At 33.8% G+C, this 14,479-nt stretch overlaps 1 protein-coding gene and 1 long non-coding RNA gene across 3 annotated transcripts; one reads left to right on the top strand and one right to left on the bottom strand.

Moving 5' to 3' along the window:
• Positions 1-2,041: 2,041 nt before the first annotated feature.
• LOC107759862 (uncharacterized) lies at positions 2,042-5,012 on the bottom strand. Its single transcript, XR_001642273.2, has 4 exons — positions 4,818-5,012; positions 4,184-4,308; positions 3,258-3,315; positions 2,042-2,387 (listed from the first exon to the last, which is right to left on the bottom strand). It is a non-coding gene; the product is annotated as an uncharacterized LOC107759862 (long non-coding RNA).
• Positions 5,013-8,804: 3,792 nt separating this feature from the next.
• On the top strand, positions 8,805-11,783 carry LOC107759860 (uncharacterized). Of its 2 annotated transcripts, none has more exons than XM_016577872.2 (3): positions 8,805-9,100; positions 9,189-9,255; positions 10,656-11,783. In XM_016577872.2, exons 1-3 carry the CDS (start codon positions 9,023-9,025, stop codon positions 11,531-11,533), a joined length of 1,023 nt encoding a protein of 340 aa, XP_016433358.1. In that variant the 5' UTR covers positions 8,805-9,022; the 3' UTR covers positions 11,534-11,783. The 2 variants fall into 2 exon arrangements, with proteins under 2 accessions (XP_016433358.1, XP_016433359.1); XM_016577873.2 differs by having other exon boundaries at positions 8,825-9,100; positions 10,661-11,783.
• Positions 11,784-14,479: the final 2,696 nt, after the last annotated feature.

Raw genomic sequence — 14,479 nt, 5'->3', positions numbered from 1 at the left:
ATGGGTCTTTAAACTCGAGAAAGATGGAAATGGCTAGTTGGTCAGATACAAAGCTCGATTAGTGGTAAAAGGCTTCGAACAGAAGAAAGGTATTGATTTTGATGAAATTTTCTCACATGCTATCAAAATGACTTCTATTCGAACAATTTTGAGTATAACAACTAGCCTAGATCTTGAAGTGGAGCAGTTGGTTGTGAAAACTACATTTCTTCATGGAGATTTGGAAGAGGAGATTTATATGGAACAGCTAGAAGGATTTGAAGTAGCTGGAAAGGAAACACATGGTGTGCAAACTGAATAAGAGTCTTTATGGGTTGAAACAGGCACCAAGGGAGTGGTACAAGAAGTTTGACTCATTCATGAAAATTAAAACTTACATAAAGACATTCTGATCCATGTGTATACTTCAAAAGATTTTCTGATAACAATTTTATTATTATTTTGTTGTTGTATGTGGATGACATGTTAATTGTAGGAAAAGACAAGGAGTTGATCGCAAAGTTGAAGAGAGATTTGTCCAAGTCATTTGATAGGAAGGACTTGGGCCCAACACAACAAATTCTGGGTATGAAGATATTTCGAGAGCGAACAAGCAAAAATTTGTGGCCGTCTCAAGAGAAATACATTGAACGTGTACTGGAACGCTTCAACATGAAGAATGCTAAGCCAGTTAGCACGCCTCTTGCTAGTCTTCTAAAGTTAAGCAAGAAGATGTGTCTTACAATAATGGAGGAAAAGGAGAGCATGACCAAAGTTCCTTATTCCTCTGTCTTTGGAAGTTTGATGTATTCAATGGTATGCACTAGACCTGATATTTCTCACGCAATTGGTGTTGTCAGCATGTTTCTTGAAAATCCTAGAAAAGAATACTCGGAAGCAGTCAAGTGGATACTCAGGTACCTGAGAGGTACCGCAGAAGACTATTTGTGCATTGGAAGATCTAATGCAATCTTGAAGGGCTATACAAATGCTGATATGACAGGTGACATTGATAATAGAAAATCCACTACTAGATATTTGTTTACATTTTCAAGGGGAGCTATATCATGGAAGTCGAGGTTGCAGAAGTGTATCACACTCTCTACAACTGAAGCGGAGTATATTGCCGCTACTGAAGCTGGCAAGGAGATGATATGGTTGAAACGGTTCCTTCAAGAGCTTGGATTGCATCAGAAGGAGTATGTCGGCTCTCATGTCGTTGTCACTCTTTTATTCTCGTTAATTACCGTATCTCGGTGCTACGTTATTATTTTATTTTTATTACCGCGAATATTATTTTTGTGGGGAAGTTTATTCTCAACAACCATAACCGACTCGCCCATCCTGTTTGTCACTCCTAGCCACAAGCATTACTGCAGTACCCCTGCAGACTATTACGCCAAGACCTTGTGTCCGGTCGGTAGTCTTCAGGGAATTATCGGAATATCTAACACTACTAAAAATCACATGTTTACCGACGCAAATTACCAAGGAACGTCCCTCTGTAACAAGGCTTTACAGAAGGAAGTCCGTCGGTAAGTGGTACGTAGTTAAATATTTTCTCGGTAAAAGTGACCGATGGACCACATCGGAAAGCCATCGGTACCTTTCTGATACTATTTGGTCAAATAATTTTAATTACCGACGGACATCCGTCGGTATATTATAAAATAATATAATATCAATAATCTCAATACCGACGGCTGCCCGTCGGTAAATTAAAAATAATAATTTATTATTACCGATAGATACCATCAGTATATTTATAATTTTAATTTAGTAATTTAAAAAATTAAAAATATGAATAAATTGATATTCCGATGGATATCCGTCGGTATGTTCAACAAAATTTGAAAATTTGTTTTAAGTCTACCGACGGACTCCCTCGGTAAGTATGAATTCTGGATTGACAAATAAACAATTTTTTCGACAGATTTTATCGGTAAGTCCCTCGGTAAATTTGGTATATTTTTGACATGCAGTGCTTATTTTTTATTGCACCACCTGCCAGCCAGAATATTACAATAGAAACAGAAATGCAACCACAATAAAACACAAATTAATAATAATAAAACTTAATAAACTATCCAAACATCCAAATTATCCCATCAAACATCAAAACTATCCCAACCAAACTTCAAAATGTAATATTCAAAGTAAACGTCCAACTAAACAACAATCCAACCAAACATAAAATCACTGCTCATCTTCGGATTCCCCCTCATCTCTTCATCATTTATATTGTTTCCATCACTTTCATCCTCTTCATAAGTGTGGCTTTTTGGCGGAGAGCGGGGCAAGCCGATTATAAGTGGTTCACTTGAGCCTTGAGGGACTCGATGTCATTCTTAAGTGCGGTCCTAATCTTCTCTCCATGCTTTATTTTTTCTCGTACATGCGCATAGTTCCTAGAAAGTTGTTGAATCGTTAGCCACTTGGTTGGATTTTTTTTTGTTATACAAATTCTGTCTCATTTCTTTGGCCACTTTTTAAAAAAATCTTTTTACAGGTCCAAAACTTGTGCTGCTACTTCAAATGTCTAGTTTTATTCTTTATATGAACAATTTGCAACAGGGCAATACTCAAAAATACATTAGAATCTTCTCCTCTTCAATGCATACCCCTAAACAGTGTTTCTGGTTTATGGCCTTTCCTCAAAAGAAGAAACAACCTTTTCTCTAAGCTTAATATGCTTGAAAATATATTGTTTTGTTCTCTTAAATTGCACCCAAAAAGACTGAAAAAACTATCCAGGGTGTAAAGTTGACATCACTCTTTAAAACAAGTTTAAGTTCACCTACATTCTCAGCTTGCTTATTGCTAAAAAAATAAATATTCATTCAGACAAGCAATTAAAAATAGTGCACCATTAGCCAAGTAATGAATATAACAACAGATAATTATGACTTCTCCAAAGAAAATGCAAACAAAGATAAGAGAGAAACTCGTGCAGTTGTTCAATGGGAGGAGTCAATTTTTACTCTATTCATTCTTATTATAAGATTAATAAAAAAGAGATTCAAATAGTTCCTTTGTCATACAGCTTGAGAATCAAACTCCTTTTCTATAGAATGGTTAGTACAGTGTACTATGGCTTATAGACTTTTCCGCAACTATGCACTTTATATAGTAAAACATTTGCTTCATATATGTTCTCAAACATTAGTGAAACGCAGGTAATCTTTGCCAGAAGGAAGATTGGCAGTGTCATATCCCCCAAAACAGCCCACGAAACACAGCTAACAAAAAGAAGAGCTTATTAACAAAAAAGTATATACCTTGTAGTCCACACTCGAGGCGATGATAGTTGCGCTCGGAGGAAAGGTCGTATGCCATCTACATAATAAGAATGTTAAAAAAATAAGTTAGTAAAAAATATTGATTTAAAGTATAAAAATAAATAGTGTTAAATATTGTCACCCTCATTGTACATTCCAAAAAGCATTCATAACCATTTCATGTAATCTAGGATCTTGACTACTTTCACCAATATCCAAATTATGATTGTAAATATTACTATCACTACCCTCAGTCTCTCCATGACTAGTCCACGCATAGCAATTATCCATAAAGCCCTTACTATATAGATCAGTCTTTAACATCCTTTAGTTTCAACCACTTCCTACACTTGCATTTCGCACAAGTGTACCTAATCATCTCATTATTTTGGCTAAATGACTTGGCATGATTAATAAACTCATCAACACCTTGTACAAATTCATCTCTTAAACCCCACCGATTAGGAAGATTCCTATCGTACATCCATATACGATGTTCCATCTACATATACAAACAACAAATTTATTATTCTTACTCATTTAATATTATAACAATTACAACATAAAACATAAATTTGAATGGATTCTACCCTATTTTAATCATGAACACAAACTCCTATACGAGACAAATCATGTCCAAGAATTATATCAATAGCGTAGGCCATTTGATTTTCTAAAAACCCCACGTGCCTTTAAATAAAGCTTCTCTCTTATTTACTTTCTACGAAATAATAACACAAGGAAATTCACAGTCATACGTATCTTCAACAAAAAATGTCCATTGAAAAAAGGCTTTTACTGCAGAATCTTTTCTTCATTATGTAATATATGACTACTTTTTTCAGTCAATGAGAGGTGCATCACATGAATGATTAATAAGTATATCAGTGGAGAGGGAGTGAGAGGAAGAGAGAATAGTTGGGTACCTCAAATAATGTTAGATCACTACCGTCAGTTATATTCCATACAATTCCAGTAGCCCTCTCAATGCCAATGTCTAGTAAAGGAGATTGAATGGCGTTCAATGCTGCATCTCTGGCTCTGGTCTTTCCTGTAACGTCAACGAACAATATCATTTCTCTTCTTGAGTAGTTAGTACCAGTATCAAAAGATCAATCCATATAAAAAATATATCTTGCTAGCAGAAATAGCCTCACTACTAAATACAACTATTTGGGAGATACAGAAAACGCGTATAGCTTCAACTTTCCGCAAGAGGAAAACCAGAAGTAAGAAAGTTTCCAGCAAGAAATGGACCATCAATCACTATTATTAGCGAGCTATGCTTAAAAACAAACAGAAAGAAAGCTTAAATCTGCACCAAATAGCATCCAATAATATGAGGAAACTCGTAGAAATATGTCAGATGTGTTCAGTTCCAATAACTTTTATTTTTCCGTTTCCCTAACGGGAACATCACTAGATGAAAATCTAAAATTGGGACGAAAATCCAAAATGCAACCATTGAAAGAAGCAGCAACAACCTAAACAAAATTGGGACGAAAATCTAAAAGAAGCAGCAACAATCGAAACGAAATTGGGAGATAAAAGAAAAATTACTTGTCCCTCGGGCTGGTCGTCGCTGGGGAGCGGAGGAAGAGAGAGACAATGGCTGGTCGGAAGGAGAAACAGAGAGACGATGGTTGAGGGTTGGTCTCCGTTTAGAGGGAGGAGAAGAGAAAGAAGAGGGAGAAAAGAAAATTTGATTAAGGTTGGGGTTTCTTTATTGTATTTCTGCTAATTGTCCAATGTGCAGGTTTTATTCAAGCTAATATATCAGTTACTTATAAGTATTGTTATATAAAATATCAAATTGACAATTAATTAAATTCTAACTAACAAATTACTATGAATCAATGAAAATAAAACTAATATTTTACAAAAACCTAACATATAATTGTATAATATAATTCTGCTTAGTGTAATATTTCACAAAAAATTCATTAATATAATTCTCAAATTTAGTTTGTGTAATTTTCAATGAATTAGCTAATTAATTATTAATATTAATTAACGACGCCACTAATATATTTCTACTTACTTTAGTTATCAATTTAAGATAATTAAATAATCGCTAAGATTTACCATTAATAAACTTCTACTTATTGTATAATTAACAATGTATAGGCTAGTAAATCACTAACATTACTTAAGGATATATCCTTAGTATATATACTTCTACTTAGTGTAATTATCAATATCTATAAACTAATTGTAACTATTACACTTCTATACTTAATGTAATTATCAATGAATTACCTAATAAAATTATTAATATTAATTAACGATACTGATAATATACTTTTTTACTTATTTTAGTTGTCAATTTAAGATAATTAAACAATCACCAACATTTGTCATGTATACCATTAATAAACTTCTACCTAATGTGTAACATTACTTAAGGATATATTCTTAGTACACTTCTACTTAGTGTAATTATCAATCTATAAGCTAATTATAACTATTACACTTCTACTTAGTGTAATTATCAATCTATAAGCTAATTATAACTATTACACTTCTACTTAGTGTAATTACCAATATACATGCTAATCAATTTTTAACATTACTTAACGATACCACTAATAAACATCTACTTACTTTAATTATAAAACTAAAGATAAACAATCACAAACATTTCTCACAAATAGCATTAATACACTTCCATTTAGTGTATAATTATCAATGTATATGCTAATCAATCACTAATATTACTTATATAAGGTTGCCACTAATTCACCAATACTTAGTACTATTATCAATGTATATAGGCTAATCAATCAACAACTCTACTTACAGATATATTATTAATACACTTATACTTCGTGTAATTATCAATCTACAAGCTAAATACAACTAATACACTTTTGCTTAGTATATTATCAATGTGTATGATAATCAATTGTTAACGTTACTTAAGGACATCATTAATACACTTCTACTTACAGTAATTATCAATTTATAAGATAAACCATCACTAATATTTCTTACGGAAACGACTAATACACTTCTTCTTAGTATGTAATTATTAATGTATAGGTTAATCAATGCAGTTAATGATACTACAAATTCACTTTTACTTTGTGTAATTATAAATTACTAAGCTAATTACCACGAATATATTTTTAACTAGTGTAATTACTATGAATACAGTTCCACTTAGTGTAAATTTCAATAAATAGGCTAATCAACTACTAAGATAATTAAGTAAATACTTACCGAGGGACTTACCGACAACCTCCCTCGCTATTGTGCAATAAAAAATACAAAAATTTATGTAAAAGATTATATATTTAAATTACCGACGGAAGTCCATCGGTATTGTAAGAACAAAATTCAAAATATTACGTAAATGCAATAGTGATTGAGTACGTTGATAACTTTATTTTCTTTTTTATTTATTTTTTTTAAATGCACCGAGAGACACCGTCGGAACCTAAAAAAATAATTCAAAAATATAAATAGAAAATGTTGCGAGAGAGTCTGTTGGTAAATTACCGACGGAGTGCATCGGTACAATCAATTAAATTTTGACCGGTCAAAGTATCATTATTTACCGAGAGTTGTCCGTCGGTTATTTTTTAAAAAAATTAGAAATTAAAAAGTTCAAAAATACCGAGGGACTCTGACGGAAAGTCCCTCGGAATAGCGACGGAAAAAAGTCCGTTGGTACTGTTGCGTCAGTAAACAAGTGTTTTTTAGTAGTGATAATGTGCCCAACACAAGATTTAGCAGCTGATCATATCATCATAGCCTTTAGGTGTTCCTTCTATTTGTCTTCCACCAGTAAGCTCCACTTGCACAACCTTGTCAACAAGTTTTGCCAAATCTGAAACTTCTGTTTCTTTTCTTCTGCTAGAAAATTTTCTAGTAGACCCTTTTCCAAACGTATCTCCGTCACTAATTAAGAATGCAATGTACCTTCATTATTCATTGTACTAATTTAAAACTTTAACAAACAAATCAAAATAAAACAAGTTTTATTGGTGATGAAAATAATGATGTTGGTGTGATCACAAACAATCTTTTGCATGGGACACATTGTTTCATGGCTTAGAGGGGAAAATGACGGGATTTCGCATTATTTTGTGCATCATAAGAAGAGGCGCTTCTTGTTCTCATTCAATTCAATGATGTTAGGTCTTTGTCTATCAATAATTTATGGTATATTCAGATTATTTTTTCATCCTCAAATATTGATCAATAAGTACGACCATTTTGTGGGGCAAACAGCACTTAAAATATTTATGTTCAATAGGTAGTTGGAGAATACAAAATCGTTTCTTTTTGCACATTCCCCTCTATTATCAATGGCAATATTTGCAAATATATGGTTCAAGTGTCTACCTACAATTTTTTTTTGGTACAGCACTTCATTTTCAAGTTTTTGGATTATAAGAAGGTGGGTTATAGATAAGATCTTTAGTGTTACTTAGATATCCCTAAAAGTTTTAAATAAAAGTTTACTCATGTAAGATAAGACAGTACAAGATAAAACAAGGATGAGATTAATGGACAAATAAGTAATCTATTTCCTCCTGATTAATGGAGTTTATCTAAACCATGTATTCTCGGTACTCACAATACTGAGTTACTCTCTCTGTCTCAAATTAGTTTTATAGTTTTGCTTTTCTATAGTCAAATCATGTCAACTTTGACCAACATTTTAAAATATTTTTTTTTATTGATAAGAGAATAATTATAACTTGCACGTGTACTTTTGATATATTATTAACTATCTAAATTTTAATTGTAAAATATTAATTTGATCTGATCTAATTTAACTTTATAGAGAAGTCAAATTGACTATCGAAACTTCAAAGCGAAATATGACAATAATATAGAAGGAAGAAAGTATAAAGTTTCTTGTTTTAGCAAATAAATACGGTCTTAAGCTTATTTAAATACCCACTTTAGCAACTTATATATCTCTTCTTCTTGTTGTTGATTTATTTCCTTGCATTTTCACACACTCAAACAAGTATGATCAATAGTTTTCTGCAGTTCAAATATTAAGAAAAAAAATATTCCATGCAACATCATATCAAGGCTGTTAATTAATTTGATTTAACTAAAAAATAAATTTTGATGTCTAGAAAAGAGAGCGTCAAACACAATTTCATTTCACAGAAATCATTTTTTATTATCAGAAGATTGAATTAAAAAAATTTCTCATTAAGCAGACATAACTGGAAAAATAAAATTAACTCCTATGTTTTAGAAAACCTGCCAAAAGTTGATGTAATTTAATTAACCAAGCATTTACCAAGATGTAAATTGTAAGATTTGATGCTTGGGACACAAGTTATTTTACCCTAGCTAACGAGCTCAAAGTAATTTTAACCACAAACCACGGAATTACCAATTCCAGAACTTCAAACGACGTCGTGGCTACTTCCGTCCCGTAGGTAAGAATTGCCCCCATTTCATTATCAACCCCTAATTTCCTGTAAAATCTTCTCGTCATTCTCACGGGGCACGCGGAAATTCGGGTCGAAACCAGGGGCAATTGTGGAATAAATATTGCTATATTAAGGGCGCCAGTGCTAAACGTTTGGTTTCTCAGACGAAAAAGATCTGAGCGAAGCAGAGGCAAAAGTTTCCGTTATCCGTTTCTCTTTCACTCACCACAAGCTTTCTTTCTCCCTCCGTATCTATCTATCTATCTATCGCTTTCTCTCTCTAAATTCTTGAGATATTCATCTCACAATTTTAGGGTTTTTGATCCCCTTCGAATCAATTACTGATTTGACTCATCAACAATGGGTTCCGATTCAATCCTCAACGGTTCGATCCCTATTACTTCCTCTAACCCCAAAGATTTTGCCAAGAAAAAAAGGGTAACTATATCTGTTTTTAGTTTCTACCTATTCATTTACGTTTTCAATATTTTTTTAGTGATTGAGTTGTATTTCTGCGTAATTTCAGGCTAATCGGTCGGCTAAGTTGAAGCAGTGCAAGCTTGATGCTCGACGCGAGCAGTGGCTTTCACAAGGTTGCATAATATCTCCTTTTTTCATATATAATTTTGCATGTATTTGTGATCTTCCTTTTGCTGAATTTTCCATTTGCATCTTTTATGGATTTAAGCAATAAACACTGTAAAGTAAAGGTTTTTTTTAGAATATCGGTGAACTTTAACTTGTATTAGCAGATTGGTTACCATTTGTATTAGATTACTATTCAGTGCTTTTCAAGAGATTTACCTGTAATACCTAACAAGTGACCGATTTTGTGATACCGTCATTGTTGGATTTTGCATTTGTTGCTGCTGATATTTGATTTACCAGAATAATAAGTAGTTTAGTCGAAGGAGGAGCCTTTGTTTAAATTAAAATTTAATAGGATAAGTTAGTTGAGATAGTTTAGGTTTTTGAATTTGAATATTTATTCTCCTGAATTTCTGCAGATTCTGTTTTAAATTGGCTATTTAAAGCCTTGTTATGCTTAATAAAATTATTGATAGACATTTTCAATCAATACTTTTAATTTTTTTGCTGTCCCATCATTTTAAAGAACCCAACAGTGGTATCAAGAGCTTCATTGGTCTTGCGGAATCTGTGAGTTCCTCCAAAGAACCATTTTCAAATCATTTTTAACCAATATCAATTTTTAAACCCATTTTCAAACATGGCAAGCAACAGTCTCTCTTTGAATGCCCCGCAAACTTTAACTGGCGAAAACTATCGGATTTGCTCAGTGAAAATAAAATCATATCTTAATACCTATGATTCATTAAATGCTGTAATGGAAGAACAATCCTTACGAGCAATCCCTGAAAATCCTATCATTGTCTAGAATCAAATACTTTCAAAAGAGATTTCAGATAAGACGAGGTCACTAAGGATGTCTTTTATGCGCAAAACCAAAAAGAAAAAAAGAAAAGAAAGAACAAGTCATATTGTAGATGAATGCAAGTTCAAAAACACTTGAAAGAATGCACAAGCACAAACTGCCAAAACAGAAATTGAGGAGGATCAACCTATTGCAGCAACAAAAGCAAGGAGGAGTGTTGGATTTTGTATTTGTTACTGTTGATATTTGATTTACTAGAATAATAAGTAGTTTAGTCGAAGGAGGAGTCTTTTTTTAAATTTAAATTTAATAGGATAAGTTAGTTGATTTATTCTCCTGATTTTCTGCAGATTCTGTTTTAAATTGGCTATTTAAAGCCTTGTTATGCTTAATAAAATTATTTAGAGACATTTTCAATTAATACTTATAATCTTTTTGCTGCCCCATCTTTTAAAAATCCAACAGTCACGGCATAGAACATAAAGTCTCGTTTTGTCCCTTTAATTTCAAGATTTGTAGTCACCATATATATGTGATTATTTATTTGAATTTCTTGTTATGTCTATGTTTCTTAAATCTTGGCGATGGGGTTTTGTATAGTGAAGAACAAAGGCTTGAAGGAGGAACCAAATGCTGGAGGAACACATAGTCGAGCAAAGAATGTTGAGAGTGAGAGGAGACGATTAATTGAGAAGTTGCAGATAAAGCCGAGAGGCGAAGAGGACAATGAAGGAGCATCAAACCACTACAGCGATTCTGATTCACCTACAAGCCACACCAGTAGTGTTTTGGGAGGAAATGATTCTGGGACTAATTTCACCGGGAGCAGCAGCAGTAGTAGTAGTTGTACCAGCAGTAGCAGTGGTGGATGTTGTTCAGGGAGTATGAGCGAAGAAGATGACGACTGCTTGGACGATTGGGAGGCTGTTGCTGATGCTCTGGCTGCCACTGATCACAAACAGGAGCAGCATAATCCCAGCTTGGATTCACATTGTGAGAGGGATGATAATGTTGCGCATATGAGTTCTAGGCAAGTGACTTCTAACAGGCAGGTTTCAGAGTCTAATGACAGAGGATTGGCACCTAGACCTCCTCTCAGTTCCCAGGCATGGAGGCCTGATGATACCTTCCGTCCACCGAGTCTGCCAACCTTGTCGAAGCAGTATAGTTTTCCAATGAATTCTGAGCGGCATTGTCGGGGAGGCTCTGTATGGGGATGTAAAAGTTTATCCTCCATACCCACGTCATGTCCTATATGCTGTGAAGATTTGGATTTTACAGACACAAGTTTTCTCCCTTGTTCATGTGGGTTTAGGCTTTGTCTCTTTTGTCACAAGAGGATTCTTGAGGAGGATGGGCGTTGCCCCGGGTGCAGGAAGCAGTATGTTCAGGATCCAGTCGAGCGAGAGGCTACCATAGATGGAGGCAGCCTGACAGTTCGATTGACTCGTTCTTGTAGCATGATATCAAGGTCCTAGGAAGATTTTGTTTTTCCATGAATGTGTATGTTGGGTCCTTTAAAGTCTCTGCATGACATGTGAGTGTTCTAGCTCTTAGCAGACTGAGACTCAAGATTTTCCATATCTTAGATGTTGATATAGGTGAGTCTGAAAGCATGGAAAAATAGTTCTGGTTCTCTTATGATTTTTTGCATTATAGATGTGGTGCTTGTGCTGATGTAGAACACTCATTATGTGAATAAATAAGTTGTTATAGAAGTTAAATAAATCAAGCTTTTACCTTTATCACCCTCCTATCTGATTAACATGAATGAATAATTGGAAAACAATTTGAAATTACCAGAGTTATTTAAGAAATGCTTAAACTTTTGACTAAGTTAAGAATGAGAAAGCATCTGCTACTAGTATTCCAAACCTTCCTGTGCTCTAGAGTCGATGAATACCTATTAAGAAATGCTTAAACTTTTGAAAATTAGAAACACAGAAAGGCTTACCATCAATTAAATAACAAAAGTGGATAAATTAATTTACCATTTAAAAAAGGATATAAGCCTTTGATAGCAAAAATCCAAGGTGTCTGAATTTACATTAATCAATATAAACATACTAGATAAATATTAAGAGAGGCTTACTCAAAAAACAAAAAAACTTAAAATATTAAGAGAGGTTGTAGGATTCTTTGCTTGGCAGTTGAAGCCCTTTGTTTCAGACTTTAACTGTATTCCTCTCTTCTTTTTTGCCCTTGTCAAATTATTTTTGTACTTCCTGAAATATTGTAAAAAAATTTAAATGTATCCCGCAAGTACCAATCAAGTGTACGGCGTTTCAATTGAGAGGAAATGGAATTCTTAATTTGATTTACTTTTATGTCTTGAGTGTTGGAGACACGTTGTACAGGTACTAGCAGAATGTTCATGTTGGTTTTAACTAAGACATTGCATATTCTTCTTCTTAGAGGTATCTGAGCAACATAGTTAATTTGGTGCATGATGGTGCAGTTCTGTATAGATGTGGAACTTTCTGGAGTCAAAGAGGGATAATTAGGCCTTCAAATGTGTGAAGGCTTTGGAGAATCAGTGTTGATCAATGATTTAGAAGTTTTTTCTCCCAGTGTTCACTAGTACAGACTTGGTGCATTTACAGATACTGCTGACTTAGACTGTCTGTATCTGTCTATGACCTTTGATTCAAGTCTAAAAGCCCTTTAAGGTAATTAACCACATAAACAAGCAGCATGTCTTATCTGTCTTATTATATGTCTTATGAGTTGAATCGCTAAGACAGTAACATCCCTGGAATGCAAGTATGAAGCAATTAGTAGTCATCAGGATGGGGTTCAACATCATCTAATGAGTGTTTTGAATGCTTGGCATCTATCGATGTGATACTAAACTAAAAACGACCTTTTGCACTGCTATAAAGGAACAAGAGAATGTTTTGAGTAGCAGAAAACTATAGATTAGTGGAATACTGTGTGCATTTGGGATGCTTCATATTTGAAAATTTTCACATCCTATCCGGTCAATATGAATAAATAATGAGAAACCAAGTGCTAAATATTTTATTTGCTGTTTCCGGTCTTGACTACTTAATGCATATGAATCATATATATATATCTGCTGGTTCTCAAACGGGCAGGTCTGTCGCCTTCACTTTTCTCTTCACTTGGTTTAGAGTGACATGCAAATCCTCAGCATATTTTGGGGCTTTCAGTTCGGTAACTATGAGTGAATACCATTTTGCCTTAATTGTGTTAGTTTAGGTTTTCTTGGGATGTACTAGGCTTTTATTGTGCTTTTGGAAGAAATCTCGTAAGTTGAGGTTCATTAAGTGGAGCAGTCTTGTTTATTCATTCATCAATTTATATGTATTCAGTTCTAATGTTGCTAACCACTTTGTCTTCCTCATTTTGTGTGCATTTCGCTATCTAAAGCTTCTCTTAATATTGCACATTCAATTTCTACAAGTAGGTAGTGGGCTTTCTGATCATTATGTCTCTTTTCCATTTGCTTCTAAACTTACCCATCACATGTCGAGTAGAAGGGTTCTAGTGATTATTTCACCGGGTGCTGTGTTTCATATAAAGATCGTGTGAGGATTTTTTTGCTTTTGCCAAATGACACCTTTTGATGAACTTAATAATCGGGGAAAGCAAATAGACATCTTGTCAGTTCTCGTTGAGATCAGAAGCTGGAAGAAGCAGTCATTAGTTGAGTAGCCCCTACCTTTCTGGGTCAAGGTTTGATGAATTTGATCACTTTGTATTCCTGATCTTACTCTGAGTGAGATTGATTCTGTTAACATATTCTCAACTGTATTCCTGATTTCACCATGAGTATAAGGTTAATAATGTTCATCATATTACTGACATTATTCTTGACAAAGTATATTCTCAGGTTCGTTTCAGTCACAGACTAGTTATTCAAATAGCGTAATATAGGAATATGATGTGATGAATAATACAAGGAATGCTATGAAGAGATTGCAGTACCAATATCAAGAATTAACTTAACATGGTATTGCCAATACATGTAATTTTATTCCGTATTCTATTCCTGTGTAAAATACTATAATTATCTGCATAAGTTATGCATATGTAATAATTCTAGGGGTAATGTGATATGGAAGCATCTAGAAAATGCCTGAATCATGTTCCTGAACAGGGTTAATTATTTTGAGAGCTGAGTGCTGACTCTAGTTCTTTGAGCTGTTGCATCAGTTTGTTGCTTTAAAGTTTTCCGTACTCAACGAATCATCTATACAATTTTTATTCGGAGCTTTTCAGATACTGTTTACTATGTGCGTGTTGCTGGGTTCTTATGCTTGTATATCTTTAATTTCTAGAGCAGCAAAACAGTATTTGAGTTGTGCTGTGTCCATGAAATAGAAGATTATATTGCAACAGTTATAAGTCTCTCCGATCAAATGGTTTTTGACTGCTTCTGTTGTGTTCAGGAATATATG

Source organism: Nicotiana tabacum, chromosome 4, assembly GCF_000715075.1.
Source record: "Nicotiana tabacum cultivar K326 chromosome 4, ASM71507v2, whole genome shotgun sequence".
Taxonomy (NCBI): domain Eukaryota; kingdom Viridiplantae; phylum Streptophyta; class Magnoliopsida; order Solanales; family Solanaceae; genus Nicotiana; species Nicotiana tabacum.
The sequence above is the reverse complement of the archived record's forward strand: the minus strand, read 5'-3'. Positions and strand labels throughout refer to the sequence as shown.